Genomic DNA, 17,827 nt, shown 5'->3' with positions numbered 1-17,827 from the left:
AAGATGCTTGTTCCTTGGAAGAAATAGTATGACAAACTAGACAGCCTATTAAAAAGCAGAGACATCACTTTGCTGACAAAGGTCCTTATAGTCAAAGCTATGGTTTTTCCAGTAGTCATGTAGAGATGTGAGAGTTGGGCCATAAGGAAGGCTGAGCACTGAAGAATTGATGCTTTTGAACTATTGGAGAAGATTCTTGAGAGTCCCTTGGACTGCAAGGAGATCAAACTAGTTGATCTTAAAGAAAATCAACCCTGAATATTCATTGGAAGGACTGATGCTGAAGCTGAAACTGTAATACTTTGGCCACCTGATGCAAAGAACTGACTCATTGGAAAAGACCCTAATGTTGGGAAAGATTGAGGGCAGGAGGAGAAGGGAATGACAGAGGATGAGATGGTTGGATAGCATCACTGACTCAATGGACATAAGTTTGAGCAAACTACAGGAGTAGGTGAAGGACAGGGAAACCTGGTATCCATGGGTTTGCAAAGATTTGGACATGGCTGTGCCACTGAACAACAACGCTATACGGCAGACATTAAACACAACACTGTAAATCAGCTATACTGCAACAAATTACAAAAGAAGCGAAAAGCCTAACAATTTCAGGGAAATGCCAGGCACTGTACTTATATTATTTCATCTAATCCTCACAGTAACCACAAGAGTTTAGCATTATTAGAGCTATGTGACCCAACAGGACATAGATACGGCAATTAAATAATTTTTCCATTCTTTAAAAAAACATTATTAAACACCAAATTATGTCAAGTATTACTACTGCAGGTGTTGGGAATAAAGCAGTGAATAAACAAGTTTCTACGTCAATGCAACTTACATTCTCACAGAAGCAGAGAGAACCTAAAGAAGTAAACCAGTTATCTGTGACGCACCAGATGCTAAATATTACTGAGAAAAAGAAAGCAAGGCAGGGAGCACAGGGTGTGCAGGAGGACTGCCCAAGCTCACACTGCCAGAAAATCTCAACGTCATCCAGAGATAATGAAAATGAAAGTGGAGAAATAAAAAGGCCAGTGGATCAGAAGAGATAAAGGTCATGGCAGATGACCTTTATGGCAGAAACAGAAATGGAAGCTTCTCACTAGAGATATTTAACAATAAAAAGAGAAGAACCGGAACAGAAGCTAGGTATCTCAAATTCCCTTTTTCTTAAGACCTTTAAAGGTAGTGCTTGAAGCATGTACAATCCTGCCAACTCCAACACAGCCCTGCCCTCTAGTCCAGGCCCAGGTAGTGGGAAACTGCAGCCTGGACTCTTCAGAGTCTGATTATGGCTCTCAGCACTGATGCCCCCAATCCCCATTGCCCCCAACCCCAGTAGCCCCATCACCACCATGACCACCACCGCCACCGCGATGACCACTGCCATGATACAACTCAAAACAACACTTAACGAAGGAACATAAAACAGCTGCGTGCTGACATTAAAAGGGCATTTTCCTGGCCCATGTGACTACAAAACTGTGGCTAGCCCATGGAAGTGCAACTTTTCTACAATCTGTTGATGTTCCCTCACTCCTAGGACCCTAAAGCCTGTGCTGAGCCAGCCTGCAGGGTCATCCTGCAGTGACCATCTCCTGGGAGGCAGACTGAAATTCAAAACAGCTAAGTGAACGAAGCATTAAGATGTTTTTCTTGGCTGATGGATAATGTCAAACCCGAAATGTGATAATTTGTGAAGAAGCAGTATTTTAGCAGAGTATGTTAGATTTATATCAACTTTCTGTAATTAAATTAGCAGACAAAAATGTTCCCTATCTCAGTAAAAAGCTTCCTCATCTATCCAAATCGCTGGTGGAAGACATCTGAGAGTCATCTGACCCTCTCCTCTCCCTCAAGTTCAAAGGCCAAGCCATTCCCAAGTCCTTCAGTTTCTTACCCCAAATCACGTTTACATCAGACCTCTCTCCTCCCCCTGCCACTACCTCAGGCCAAGTCACCATCATCTGTCTTCTGAGCTACCTTCCTGGTCTTACTACTTCTCCTCCACCTTCTCCAAACCACTGCCCACATGGCAACCTTGTTGCTAACTTTCTGCACACTTACAGATCAAAATATTTCAGACACCCTGCGACATCCTGAAGGAGCGACATCTGTACACTTCTTCAAACTTGACACGTGCCCATCTCCTCCTCCCTACTCCTCTCCACCTCAGGCCATCATATGCACTGCCCCTGTGTCCATGACACTCTTCCCTCTCCTCTTCCTCTCCTAGTAATTCATGCAACCTCGAGATCCCAGGCACTGATCAGGTCTCCCTTTCACGGGTCTCACTCTATTCTGATTTTTCACATCTGTCATGTAGCACATCTCAGTTCCTAACTGTGTATCTGTTTAATTATTTAATTGTCTCTTTCTCAGGATGGTAAGTTCCAAGGGACAGGGATTATATAAGGCTTGTTTAATGTTTTATGTTTAGAGATAATCTTAGCATTTGGTACATAGTAGGCACTCACCACGGAGAAGGCAATGGCACCCCACTCCAGTACTCTTGCCTGGAAAATCCCATGGACAGAGGAGCCTGGTAGGCTGCAATCCATGGGGTCGCTAAGAGTTGGACTCGACTGAGTGACTTCACTTTCACTTTTCACTTTCATGCATTGGAGAAGGAAATGGCAACTCACTCCAGTATTCTTGCCTGGAGAATCCCAGGGACGGGGGAGCCTGGTGGACTGCCATCTATGGGGTCGCACAGAGTCGGACACCACTGAAGTGACTTAGCAGCAGCAGCAGCAGCAGGCTCTCACTGGTTTGCCAATAAAGGATTAGTTCCAGGGCTATGAGTTGCTGCCAAATACGGTATATTTCCCAGTGTGTGAAATGGTTAGGATAAAACTCACCCTCCCTCCTCCACCTGTAGCAGGAGGGGCTGACTCTTATCCCCACGAGCAGACACATTTTTTGCTGAGGAGACCTGCTACAGATAAGCAAGTGACTTTCTAACACACGTTTAGAAAATCTGGGCAGAAAGTGAAAGCAGAGCATCAAGCACACTTTTCAGAGTCCTCCATAAAGAATTAGAACCCGAAAACTAAACGGTGCCCACCCGGGTCACATCTTAAAAACTCAAGATATTCCACTGCCTTGGATGAGCCTCTGTATCAGAAAACAACACAGGATACACTAATGTATACCCGGATGACTGTCTGAGGGCTGGATGGCTGTTGTTTCCTGAAACTCCTCTGAAAACAAAAGGTGTATCCCAAGAGGACACCCCTCTGAGCACAATATTCATTATATACAAACAATCACTCCATATACAGACACGGACAAGATGCCAAGAAATTCCAGTAATATTATTAGAAACAATAACAACCTTCAATACCAGCAAGTAAGAAGTTGCTTTCCCTGTGGGGTGTAGGCTGTATTAAAGACATTCTCTTACTGGTTTTTACCAAATTTCTATGCTGAAGGACTGAGATCAAATATTGCACAGCCAACTCCAAAGAGAAAGAAACCAAAGGACAGAGTTCAAAATGATGTTCAAAGGGATGGCTGATGAAAAACAGAACTATAAGTTGAGAGCTATTTGTAAACTGACTCCCCCCACCCCATGTATCTTCGTGTCCAGGCTGATGAACTCCCACAGAGAGGACATGGGTGTCAGGAATGATCCCCAGGAACAAGCCCTCTGGGAACTGGGACCTAAGCCTATCTCCCATCTTGTACTTCTCTGAAGACTAGAATCAATCACTGTTAATAAAAACAGAGATTCCTGGCCCCAAACTCACTGAGTCAGGATTTGCCAAGGCATGCACTGGGAATATGAAATTAACAAGCACTCCACGGCAACCCCAACTGGGAAACATTGCCCTGAAGGTTCAGGTCATCCACCTGGGAAGAGACCAGTGGCTGAAGGATGCAGGTGAGGGACTTCGGTGGGTACAGGAGTGACCCAGTGTTTCTGGATGGGCCTCCCAGGGCACACGGTCCAGAGGAAGGAAGGGCTAAGTCCCTGGAGATGCTCTGAGAAACTCCAAATACAAGGCGGGACAGGCACCTCAGCTGAGTGGCCTGGAATAGAGCCCAGAAATAGCCAGAAAACACACTGATGCCTGGAGAATAATCAAGCAGTGAGACAGGCTCACAGTGTTGGGCTGGGAGAGGTAAGGAGGCTGAGTCTGGGACAGGAGCGCCAGCAGGCACAGAGGTCCCAATAATGCATGATTATTCATCACGATGAGAGGACCCCCTGGTCTGATGAGTGGGACACAAAGCTCCTGGCCTCCACCATCTCACATTTCCACTCACTCAGGACAGGATAATCAGATACCCACTCTCGGGCAGGCAGTGCTCAGCCCAAGGGGCAGAGTGGTCTTAGCAGATGCTTCCATTCCACAGACAGCTCTGCTCACTCTCATGACCCACCTCAAGCACCTGCCTATTCTCTTCAGTTTTCTGCCTCAACTTTCAGAGGGACATTGCTGTCGTGTAATTGTTTTTTCCCCACGTACAACTATATTATGTGCCCACGTAAGTAAAGGCTCCAGTAAAACATGGTTTTAAGTACCAATCATGATGATCGGCATCTCTTAAGCAGGCAGTGGTAGGCCCTCTGGGGAGCATTTAGGAAACTGAGGGCTATTTGTGATGCGCACAGTGGCTGGGCTGCCCACTGAATTCTGTGAGCTGGAGCCTGACGTGCATCGGGCAGCTCCACACAACAAAGACCTTTTCCACCCGCGCAGGACTTCCAAACGTCTTCTGGGAATGTGAGGGCCAGGGGCACTTGCCCTTTGCAGTCTTAACTAGAAAGTGATGAGAGGGGCTTCCCTGGTGCTCTAGTGGTTAAGAATCCACCTTGCAACGCAAGGGACACCCGTTCGATCCCTGGTCTGAGAAGACTCCACATGCTGCAGGACACCGAAACCCCTCTGCTGCAACTATTGAAGCCTGCACGCCCTGGAGCCCATGCTCTGCAACGAGAGAAGCCACCACAGCTAGAAGCCCAGGCACCACAACGAGAGAGCAGCTCCCACTCACCGCATCTAGATAAAGTGCACGGGAGCAGAGACGCAGCACAGACAAAAGATGGATTTAAAACAATAGTGGATGAGATAGAAGTATCTAGAACACACAAGTGTGGAGAGGGGATTGGACTAAACTGTCTCAAGTGTTTCACTCAGGACCACTATTCTAACATTCAAACATATCAAGAAATCCAGCCATGTGACTTTCTACCTAGTTCTCTCAGGGGTATCAATTATCTATTATATTCCTATCTTCTTCCATGATCATATAATTGAAAATTTTACATTCTAATTTTGGTTTGGTTAACCGTTTCAAATCCTAAACCTAGAGAACTTTTACCCTTAAATATAAGCCAAGGAAGGAGAAGGAAATGGCAACCCCCTCCAGTGTTCTTGCCTAGAGAATCCTGTGGATGGAGAAGCCTGGTGGGCTGCTGTCCATAGGGTCGCACAGAGTCGGACTGTGCGACTGAAGTGACTCAGCATGCATGCACTGGAGAAGGAAATGGCAACCCACTCCAGTGTTCTTGCCTTAATTCCAGGATGGAGGAGCCGGGTGGGCTGCTGTCTATGGGGTCGCACAGAGTCGGACACGACTAAAGAGACTTAGCAGCAGCAGCAGCATAAACCAAGGAAACTATAATGGATGTACATAAAAATATTTTTCAATGATTTTTACTACAGAAATGTCTACAGATAAAAATCCTAGAAGTTACCAAAATATCAAATAATTTGGAATTAGTTAAATCAATGATGGTATATCCATAGAATAGCTATTTCCAGCTATGGTATATCCATAGAATAGCTACCCATAGACTAGCTAATATTTTAGAATATTTCATGATATAGAAAAATACAGAATTAAGTGGGACAAACAAGTTACACAAAAATGGGTCTCTAAGATTTCATATATATGAAGAAATTTCATATATATTTCATATATATATATATATAAATATATAAACTCTATCAAAAATGTTTTTGTCTAGTATTGATAAAGGAAAAGAGAAAAATAGAGGGTGTTGGTGAGAGCTCTATGTGTCATTATATATGATGTGTGTGTGTGATATTTAGCATAAGCCCTGAAAAGGAATAATCCTGTTGATAATACAAACAGAAGCACTGGAGTAGCCATTGCCTCATTGGGAAGATGAAGAGTAAGAAGAACAGCTTCATTCCCATGGCCTCAGGAACACTGAATACTTAAACAGCTAATCAATGTTCTAAATTAGATTTAAGTTTAAACGCACACTGTCTCCTATAATGATCACTGAAATTTATCTCTTAAATCAATTCCAAGTTAGGGCAAGAAGTCTTCCAAGATGTTGAAACATTAAGGACAAAGTTTTTTGCTCCATCTCCTAGAAATATTATTTCAAGCATAGGGCCATAAAGAGACTAAAGTCTGTAAAATAAGTTTCTTATAGAAAATTGTACATTATTCATTATAGAAAATCAAATTTGTTCAACTTAGCCATAAATGAACTCAGCAGCCTTGTGATAATTAACCCACTACTCTATTAGTTTCTGTATAAAGATTGGATAGTCAGAATACTTTCCAGTCTAGTTTATTCTGTGGGGTCTGCTTTAAATAAATATTACTTCTCTAACAGACTCAAACTCTACTGCATTGGGAAGGCCCTTTCACACACACATCCTTCTTTTTCATGCCCAAATTAAAACAAAGGCAAGAACATTAAAAACATACTACAGTAGTAACAGAGGTTATATCTGGGTGGTTTACAATTATAAGAAAATTTTATTTCCTTGGAATTTACTGTATTTTCCAATAAAACCATGTGCCACTTACTTTATTATTTTTAATGAAAAATGAGTTTCCCTTTTATCTTTATCCTAATCGTTGTTCAGCCAATGTGCTAACATTTTATCAAGTGATCAAGGGCAGAATACTTTAAAAAAAAAAAAACAAAGAAGGAAAAGAGGGTTTCCAGAATAATCAAGTGTGGGCTCTTTTTTGATCAACACTAAGGATTTGGTGTGGGATTCTTTTGTGTGTGCTCTACAGCAGGGAGGATAAATTATTTTTATCTGCGGCTGCAAGAGCTTGTATTATTAAGCTAAAGTTTTTCCATGTCTAATCCTTTAAACATCCGGGGTGTTGAGAATTTTCAGGCTTGAGTCAGACGGGGTTCAGAAATCACCTGACTGAACTTGAATTAGGGGAGAGGGTGTTCACCTGATAGACAAGACATAAGAACCTGTATTTCTTTTAAGTTTATGTTCTTGAAGTAGAGGCGACTTACAATGTTGTGTTAATTTCTTCTGTACAGCAAAGTGATTAAGTTATACATATATATACGTTCCTTTCGCATTCTTTTCCATCATATCATAAGATGTTGACTATAGTTTGCTATGCTATACAGTCGGACCTTGTTGCTATCTATCCTATATAAAAGTGTTTGTGTATGCATGCCATGTGCTCAGTCTAGTCTCTTTGCGACTCCTCTGTCCATGGAATTTTCTAGGCAAAAATACTGGAGTGGGCTGCCGTTTCCTCCTCCAGGGGATCTCCCTGGCCCAGGGATTGAACCTGCGTCTTCTGAATTGCACGTGGATTCTTTACCCACTGAGCTACTGCGGAAATCTGGGGTATAATAGTTTACATCTGTTAACCCCAAACTGTGGAAGGAAAGCTATGACAGCATATTAAAAAGCAGAGACATCACTTTGCCAAAAAAGGTCCATATAGTCAAAGCTATGGTTTTTCTAGTAGTCACGTATGGAGGGATGTGAGAGTCTGATCATAAAGAAGGCTGAGAGCCAAGAATTGATGCTTTCAAATTGTGGTGTCGGAGAAGACTCTTGAGAGTCCCTTGGACTGCAAGGAGGTCAAGTCAATCAATCCTAAAGGAAATCAACCCTGAATATTCATGGGAAGAACTGATGCTGAAGCTGAAGCTCCAGTAATTGGGCCTTCTGATGCAAAGAGCTGACTCATTGGAAAAGATTCTGATGCTGGGAAAGACTGAAGGCAAAAGGGGGCGACAGAAGATGAGATGGTTAGATAACTTCTCTGGCTCAGTGGACATAAACCTGAGTAAATTCTGGGAGATAGTGAAGGACAGAGGAGCCTGGAGTGCTACAGTCCATGAGGTTGCAAAGTCTTGGACATGACTTAATGAATGAACAACAACAACCCCAAACTCCCAATCCATCCTCTTTTACTTCCGCTTGGCAACCACAAGTCTGTATTCTAGGTGAGTATGTTTCTGTTTCACAGATAACTTCCTTTGTGTCATATTTTAGATTCCATATATAAGTGACACCATATGGTATTTAAGACGCTGAATTTCTTAATTTCCATTCCACCAGCGTTCTTCTGCACCCATGGGGTGGAGGCAGGATGGGGACTGAGGAGAACCCTCAGTACATGACTGCCATTCTATGCAGTATAAGCAAAGAAAGCTATTTTTAGAATCCACGATTACCCAACTATGTCCCAGACTCTCAAAATTCTGCCAAGACAAGTTAATTTTTTTTGTAATCTCTATCGTATCCCTTTAAAAAATGAAAAAGAAATCCTAAAAACACACTATCAAGAAGAGCACGCTGATAATACACAGATCTCTGCTCTAGTACAGTCTAAAAAGGCACATTTTATGTTCTTTACTATTAAAAAACTCTGGGTGCTCATTCCCTTACTCATTCTTTCTCCTTTTAGCAGAGCCCATTTAGACTCTGCCTACTTCTACAAAAAAACATTTGAACAAGAAACAAGTAGCTATTAAAACACACACAAGTTGTCTATCTCAAAAACAAAAGATGAAAGGATTTATCCCCCAAGGAAGTTGCTGCCAACAAAACTTCCTCCTTCCATAAAGCAACAGAGCTTTTTCTTTTATCTGAAATGTTACAAAAATAGTCAAAGCCATCAAAGGCCATTATCCTTGCTAATACCCCAATCTTCAAGCCCCTCTAACTGGGGACTTCCAGATGAAGAGTCTAATGAACTCCAGCTCGCAAATGTAACCACCAACTTAATTGGTAGTAACACATTGCTATAGAATAGCTCCTGTTTATACAGGCAAGGTCTTTAATGACATTAAAAGGCTTAATGCTGTCATAAATTTTAATACAATATTTTAAACACAAGTGAGTTTATCACTCTCAAAAGTAAATTTACTTAGCTGGGTAAGAAATCCACAACTTCATTAGTATTCTCCTACAACCATAAATTCCCCTTTGTCATATCTGAGCATTTACAGAATTGGCACTGGCTTTAGCTATAAAAATCAATCAAACTGATGCATATTCATCAACTAACAGCTCTAAACAGACTGATGTGTCTTGGTTATATTGCAAGGGAAGCCAGGGCTTAAGCAAATTACAGCCTTGTTGGGTGTCAAACTAGGAAATGAGAGGGTTGTATTAAGTGATTACTAAAGCTTCATTCTTGCTCTAACTGAAAGCAGTTCTGTAACTACGAGTTTTAAAAAGCTCCAGATACTGAACATGCCAGAGTAGGGCAATATGCAGCCCCACCACTCAGATGCACTGAAAATCCAAATGAAAATGTAAACACATCATCTTTCAGAAGGAAGCATTAAGGTATTTATCAGCCATCACCTTATTAGGGCTTAGCTCCTAAGGATGAGCAGTTGCCGGGAAGAAAAGGATTGAAGTAGGCATTTAAGTCAAACAGCCTATAAGAGCCAGGCAAAGAGCACACATAGAGATCTGAGTGGGAATTGTGGGAAAACGAAGAGCTGCTCCTCAGTTCCAACTAATTATTGCCTTGCAAGAATGTACACCCTGGGTTATCCCATTTTTACATATTACAAAAGAACGCAAAAATCCATAAAACCTCTGATATTTAAACATTGAATCCCGAGTTGATGCTTTTGAACTGTGGTGCTGGAGAAGACTTGAGAGTCCCTTGGAGAGCAAGGAGATCAAACCAGTCCATCCTAAAGGAAATCAACCCTGGATATTCTTTGGAAGGACTGATGCTGAAGCTGAAGATCCAATACTTTGGCCACTGATGCAAAGAGCTGACTCACTGGAAAAGACCCTCATGCTGAGAAAGATTGAAAGCAGGAGGAGAAGAGGGCAACAGAAGATGAGATGGTTGGATGGCATCACCAGCTCAATGGATGTGAGTTTGAGCAAACTCCAGGAGATAGTGAAAGACAGGAAAGCCTGGCATGCTGCAGTCCGTGGGGTCACAAAGAATTGAACAGGATTTAGCATGTTTTAAAACAGTCTACAAGCCAATTATATCTCCACATTAGATACATTTGCAGGACACCAAATTTGAGATCTCAGATGTGGGACACTATACCACTAAGGAATAAAATAGAAACATGGGGGGAGATGCTAAATAGGAGGAAGGATGCAAAGAAAGAGGATAGAATGGGCTAAGTCAATATCTGAAGTTGGCTCTGTTGAGGGCATACAGAAGAACAAGCAAACTTGGAGGCAGGAAGAGATTAAGATGGTGAGTCTAAACCTTTTGGGTGGTCATGGGTAGCATATGAGATTCTCATAAATGCTTTAGGGATTTCCCCTGGAAAAATAAACCTAAGGAGTAAGAATAAAGCTACCCACCAAGATATCTGTATGTTTGTTCCTTGTTCTCCTCCCCTTGCTACCTTACGTGGCAAAAGGGATTCTGTAGGAGTCCTTAAGTTAAGGAACTTGACAGGGAGTGATTACAGTGAGTTATCTCAGTGGATCCAATCTAATCACATGAATCCTTAAAATCAGAAGCCCTCTCCTGCCCAAAGCTGTAACAGAGAATGACCTGTCCTCACACCGGATCTATTCTTTTAGCTCTGAACTTTGTGCTCTGTCATCTGGGTTCAGTCATGCTTGCTCTGCACCTTTTTGTAAAAGAATGTTTCCCACAGCCTGAAATATAACATGGTAGCCCATTCTCAAGGCTCTGACCTTTAAAGGTTTAACACTTTTCCATTCACACACAGAGAAAAAAGAGAATAACCTTTGTCCTGTTGTAGGTTTATAGGAACATTGTAATCAGACCTACATAAACAGCTGCAAGAACAAACAATCCCGGCACCAAATGGTTTGCAACAACCAACCACACCACCATGCCTCCTAGGCACAAACCTGTAACTTACAGCAACACAAATTTATAATCTTATGCTTCTGTAAGGACAGATGGCCAACATGGGTCCCACTGGGATAAAATAAACATGTCAGCAGGCTTGCCTTCCTTTCAGACAAGAAGCCTGAATCTTAGTTGGGTATGATTGTTCTTTGGGATACAAGTCCACCATCCTCTCAGCCTGCTGGCTTTCTGAACAAAATCGCTATTTCTTGCCCTAACAACTCATTTCTTGATTTACTGGCCTGTCGTGAGATGAGGACTAGGAGCTTGAACTCAATCACAGTTAGAAGAAAACGTGGAGGAATGCTCAGAGAGATGCAAAGTTTCTTGCTATGAAGATGGAAGAAGAGGCCACTTGCCAAGCAATGTGGGCAGCCTCTGGAAATGTGAAGAGGCAAGGAAATGGATCAGTTCTCCCCTAGCATCTCCAGAAAGGAATGTAAGCCTGCTGACGTTTGTTTTATCCCAGTGGGATCCATGTTGGCCATCTGTCCTTACAGAACCATAAGATTATAAATTTGTGCTGTTGTAAGCCACAGGTTTGTGGTCATTTGTTACAGTAGCAACAGAAAACCAATATACATAAAGACAATCAAAATTTGGCAAAAACATTCACAGACCTCCTTGATGCTCATCCATAGACATAGATAAAGACTCCTTGCACCAGAAAGAGCTGAACAACATGATCTCAGAGCTGAAGGTAAAACTATTTCTCTTTGGCACACGTGAGAAGATCAATACTATCCCATGACACAGTCAGCTTCAAAATTGCACCTCTACAAGGATGGATTCATTCTCTGGACACTAACTACCCTTATGAGCCTCACTTAAATCACATGTGAACCCCTGACAACTCCTTGCTGCAGACTGATCTTTCTTCTCTTTCTCAAAGTGTTCATTATGCTAAGAACATGCTCCTCCCCAACCTCCATCCCCAAGAAGACGGCATTTTACACCTGCTGAGATTTAGCCTGGCTTATTCCCTCACTTTGAGCCAGAATGAGCCGTGAAGTATCTTGTTCCAGTATCATGTCTCTATCAAGATCTTACTGAGCATGATATGCCTGGACCGGGCCATATGCTGGCTTAAAACGGAAGAGGAAGGTTATCAGGAAAGTGAGCTACCTGACTCAAAGTTGTTTTTAGCCTCAGATCTCATTTCATCAGTTCATCAAATTTCACAATCCCTGTAATATTTTGAGATGTTTTTTTTAAGTCCCATTAGAATGATCCTTGGAGAAGGCAGTGGCAGCCCACTCCAATACTCTTGCCTGGAAAATCCCATGGACAGAGGAGCCTGGTAGGCTGCAGTCCACGGGGTCGCTAAGAGTCAGACATGACTGAGCGACTTCACTTTCACGCATTGGAGAAGGAAATGGCAACCCACTCCAGTATTCTTGCCTGGAGAATCCCAGGGACGGCAGAGCCTGGTGGGCTGCCGTCTATGGGGTTGCACAGAGTCGGACACGACTGACGCGACTTAGCAGCATCAGCAGCAGAATGATCCTGGGTGACGTCACCATGGTTGTGACAAATAACTCTGTAGTTTAAAGTTACCATACCAATCTAAATTCACAGCTCCTGATCTGCAACTTGACACCAGATCCTGTGATTGTCAATGCTGATGCATAGACAATTCTGGAATGCTGCTAGATGAGAAAGCAAAGTGGAACTTGGACGTTAGAAAGGAAAAAGAATAAAAGAACAACAAAATATTTGGGGTCCCATGGAGATTTGCTGATGTGTAGAGGAAGACAGACCAGATCTGTTTCTGCAAGAAGTGGTCACTCTGTTGGGGAGACTATCTTGACTCAAAAGGAAGGCTGCCCAGTGACCAAAGTATCTGGCTCCTTTTTCTGACATGCAGAAGAGGTCTAGGAACCTCCTAAAATGTTACACAAACTTATGTGTATATGTGCATCTCTTATTTTCTGAATTAAAGTGCCATAGATCTGAGAATCCAAATGAACTATAACTTCCCATTCCCAAGTATAAGAGGGGCTAGCCTGTATGTTTCCTCATGAGCACTGCTCTAATTCAACACTCTTAGTTCTTACTAATTATAAGTGAATAATCCCCACCATAGAATCCTATTATATTTGACTTGCCCTCTGATAGCAGCAATAATACCACTTACCCTTTCCACTGTAGATGGGATAGAAAGTGGTCTTAATTTTACCAAACATCTGGCATCTTTGAGAAGGTGAATTACTAACCTCATTTTTCCCATCGGCCTCTGTGGAATATTCATCCCAAAGGGCACCATGCATGCCACACAAATATGAGTGTGTATTTTGTTTGTTGTTTTCATTTTGTCTGTTGTGTGTTTTGCTGTGTCTTTTTTTTTACAATTTTGAAATATGCATAGGAATAGAGTTGGCCTTATTATTCCTGAGAGAGGCAGTCACTGGTCTAGTGGGATAAGACAGGGTCACTGTCTAAACTGGCTGTAAAACAGCTTTGCTATAATAAGGTTTCCAATAGGAGGGTGAGTATTCTGATCAGCAGAGAAACGACGGGACTGAGTCTCACCCAATCCAAGGTCAGATAAGAATAAACAGACAAGAGATGGCAACCAGCAAAGAAGGTGAGAAAAGATATCCAAGAATCCAACCAGATAATAGATCACCTTAATTTTAGGATCTCTATCAACCATCTGAGGTGTTATGATTCTAAATTTAGTATGCTGAATATTTAAAAACACAATTTTACTATATATAAAATAGATAACTAATAAGGACCTACTGTAGAGCACAGGGAACTTTTCACAATTCTCTATAATGACCTACGTGAGAAAAGAATCTAAAAAGAATGGAAATAGGTATACTAATTCCCTTTGCTGTAGAGCAGAAAATAACACAACATTGTAAATCAACTACAGTCTAATAAAAATTAATTTTAAAAAAAGCACAATTTCATAGTACAGCCAATCTTGCCTGTTGTTGATTCATTTAGACTCTGCTGCCTCAGAAAAAATTTTGAAAGGTCATGCCAGAAGCCCAGCCCTCCCTTTCTCCCGAGAGCTATGATTACACTGCACACAAGATCCTACAAAGACAGCTGGCACGACTGGTGGCTGAATTCTTTCTTCTGTTTACTTCCAGAAGAGACTTTCCATAGACAGCTGCAAGGCCAGGCTCCCATCTGAATGCCATGTCAGCCTTGCTGCAGTCAGCCTCCACCCATGTTCTTGCCCTGGACCCAGGAGTTGTCTCCTGCAGGTCTAGGAGACCAGAGAGGCCAGCCCAGGGCCACTTCAGGGCTTAGAGACATCTCTTGGATCAGCAAAAAAGCCACACTTGCTATGCTGCAATCAGACATTCGTAGGTTCAAATTCTGGTTCAGCCTTTTTCACTTGTACAATATCAGGCAAGTGCCTTAATGTCTCAGCCTCAGGGTCCTTCTCCATAAAATGAGGCTAAGAGTATCCACTTTCTGGGGAAGGCTGCTGCTGCTGCTAAGTCGCATCAGGGAAGGGACGAGAGCTAAATGACAGAATATATGAGAAGCAATTGGCTTGATGCCTACACTATTATTACTAATTACCATGATCACAGAAGAAACGCTAATCATCTCTAGCATGGAATGAAAGAGGATAAAATGATACCAGCATTTCTCTTTCTCAGGGCAGGAAGGTCTGTACTCTTCTCTGAGCCTTAAGGCTGATTATGTTCTGACTGAAGGGAGAGAAAGTAGGTTATTTATATTTCTCTTAGACTCAATGATTCTCCTTCTAGGCCCCATTACAGAGTTTCTCTGACTTCATAGTGATGCCAATGAAAGTGAGAAAGCCTTGCCTCTTGCGTGGGGGTAGCAAGCACAGGTGCTCCCATGTCTGGGAAAGGAACCCCAGGCCCATTGCAACTTCTGACAACAAAGGGCCCACCTTGGTTGAACTCGCACAGTTTCCTGGCACCTGGAGGTGGGGTTGTGTGCACTCTCCTGAGCCGGTGTTCCCGGTTTCCCTCGACACTCCGACTGGCTGGATACCACATGCTCTGTCTCCTGCAAGAGAAACAGGAAAGGGAGATGAACCGGCAGCAGCCAACAGTTCCACAGGGTTCTCCGGTGGGGGCTGGGTCACAGAGCAGGGCAGCAAGCCATAGAAAATACACACACTGATGACTGTGGGGAAGAGGGCTGATGAGTAATTCAAAACTTAAGAAGGCTCTTTCTATCTGGCAGTTGCTGCCAGATTACAAAATAAAGAGGTTTCCCTGATGTTCCAGGGGTTAAGACTCTGCACTTCCAAGGCAGGGGATGCAGGTTCAACCCTTGGTCAGGGAACTAAGATTCTACATGTAGTGCAACCAAAAAAATTCCAGATACAGAATAAGGAAAAAGTAATAATAAAAACCTAAATTTTACAAACATTAAAAATATTATAGAGCTTCCCTGTGGCTCAGTGGTAAAGGAGCCACCTGCCAATGTAGGCGACATGAGTTTGATCCCTGATCTGGTAGGATTCCACATGCCACAGAGCAACTAAGCCCATGCACCACAACTGAGCCTGTGTCTAGAGCCCAGGAGCCGCAACTAGGGAGCCCGTGTGCTGCAATGAAGCCCACGCTCTGCAATAAGAGAAGCCACCACAGTGAAAAGCCTGCGCACCACTAGAGAGTAGTCGGCAATCACCGTAAACAGAGAAAGGGCCACGCAGCAACAAAGAGCCAGCACAGCCAAAAATAAATAAAATTATGAAAAAACTATAGACCAGTATCTAATAAGTATTGAAGAGTATTATAAAGAGTATTTAATTTATTTCTTCACAAAGACAGAAATATAGATCAATGGAACAAAACAGAAAGCCCAGAGATAAACCCATGCACCTATGGACACCTTATCTTTGACAAAGGAGGCAAGAATATACAATGAATTAAAGACAATCTCTTTAACAAGTGGTGCTGGGAAAACTGGTCAACCACTTGTAAAAGAATGAAACTAGAACACTTTCTAATACCATACACAAATTTAAACTCAAAATGGATTAAAGATCTCAACGTAAGACCAGAAACTATAAAACTCCTAGAAGAGAACATAGGCAAAACACTCTCCAACATACATCACAGCAGGATCCTCTATGACCCACCTCCCAGAATATTGGAAATAAAAGCAAAAACAAACAAATGGGACCTAATTAAAATTAAAAGCTTCTGCACATCAAAATAAACTATAAGCAAGGTGAAAAGACAGCCTTCAGAATGGGAGAAAATAATAGCAAATGAAGCAACTGACAAACAACTAATCTCAAAAATATACAAGCAACTCCTACAGCTCAACTCCAGAAAAATAAATGACCCAATCAAAAAATGGGCCAAAGAACTAAATAGACATTTCTCCAAAGAAGACATACAGATGGCTAACAAACACATGAAAAGATGCTCAACATCACTCATTATCAGAGAAATGCAAATCAAAACCACAATGAGGTACCATTTCATGCCAGTCAGAATGGCTGTGATCCAAAAGTCTACAAGCAATAAATGCTGGAAAGGGTGTGGAGAAAAGGGAACTCTCTTACACTGTTGGTGGGAATGCAAACTAGTACAGCCACTATGGAGAACAGTGTAGAGATTCCTTAAAAAACTGGAAATAGAACTGCCTTATGACCCAGCAATCCCACCACTGGGCATACACACCAAGGAAACCAGAATCGAAAGAGACACGTGTACCCCAATGTTCATCGCAGCACTGTTTACAATAGCCAGGACATGGAAGCAACCTAGATGTCCATCAGCAGATGAATGGATAAGAAAGCTGTGGTACATATACACAATGGAGTATTACTCAGCTATTAAAAAGAATGCATTTGAATCAGTTCTAATGAGGTGGATGAAACTAGAGCCTATTATACAGAGTGAAGTAAGCCAGAAAGAAAAACACCAATACAGTATACTAACACATATATATGGAATTTAGAAAGATGGTAACGATAACCCTGTATGCGAGACAGCAAAAAAGACACAGATGTATAGAACAGTCTTTTGGACTCTGTGGGAGAGGGCGAGGGTAGGATGATTTGGGAGAATGGCATTGAAACATGTTTAGTATAAGAAACGAATCACCAGTCCAGGTTTGATGCAGGATACAGGATGCTTGGGGCTGGTGCACTGGGACGACCCAGAGGGATGGAATGGGGAGGGAGGTGGGAGGGGGGTTCAGGATGGGGAGCATGTGTATACCTGTGGCGGATTCATGTTGATGTATGGCAAAACCAATACAATATTGTAAAGTAATTAGCCTCCAATTAAAATAAATAAATTTTTTAAAATAGATTAATTTTATAATATATAAGAAAGAAAAAAATTATAGAAGAGTATTTAATGAATAAATAGATTTGAAAATATAATATCCAGAATATTTATAGCATAGGCTCAATTTTGCCAAATCAAATATATGTATAAATGTATACACACACACACACAAATACACACACATATAAAATTGAGACCAAGTAAACCAAAATCTTAACAATGACTAACATTAAGATGTCATTTTTTTTTCTTTAGGGTGCTCATCTACATTCATTAAAATAATGATGCATTATTCTTATAAAGAAATTTAAGTGACTCTGATAACTAAGGGACAGATAATTTTTATAAATTCCAAATCCTAAGTATGCTTAGTATCCCTCTCCTCCCCACTCTCTCCCCCTCTCTCTGTCTCTCTCTCTCACACACACACACACACACACCCCTGTCTATACTTCACCCAAAGAAATCACTAGATTGGCCTCATCATC

The 17,827-nt window shown here is 42.0% G+C and overlaps 1 protein-coding gene across 26 annotated transcripts in view; it reads right to left on the bottom strand.

The window, feature by feature from the left end:
* Positions 1 to 17,827, bottom strand: part of FAM13C (family with sequence similarity 13 member C) — a 140,703-nt gene that overhangs the window by 63,325 nt on the left and 59,551 nt on the right. For all 26 annotated transcript variants that reach the window (XM_086382467.1, XM_086382466.1, XM_086382489.1 and 23 more), the window contains one exon: positions 14,972 to 15,090. In XM_086382467.1, the coding sequence (XP_086238593.1) occupies positions 14,972 to 15,090 (119 nt within the window). The remainder of the gene's footprint in view (positions 1 to 14,971; positions 15,091 to 17,827) is intronic.

This window comes from Bos grunniens, chromosome 28 (genome assembly GCF_055505025.1).
Source record: "Bos grunniens cultivar Pamir isolate PY7600 chromosome 28, Bosgru_T2T1.0, whole genome shotgun sequence".
In the NCBI taxonomy this organism is placed as follows: Eukaryota; Metazoa; Chordata; class Mammalia; order Artiodactyla; family Bovidae; genus Bos; species Bos grunniens.
Note: the sequence above shows the minus strand (reverse complement) of the source record. Positions and strands in the feature narration are given on the sequence as shown.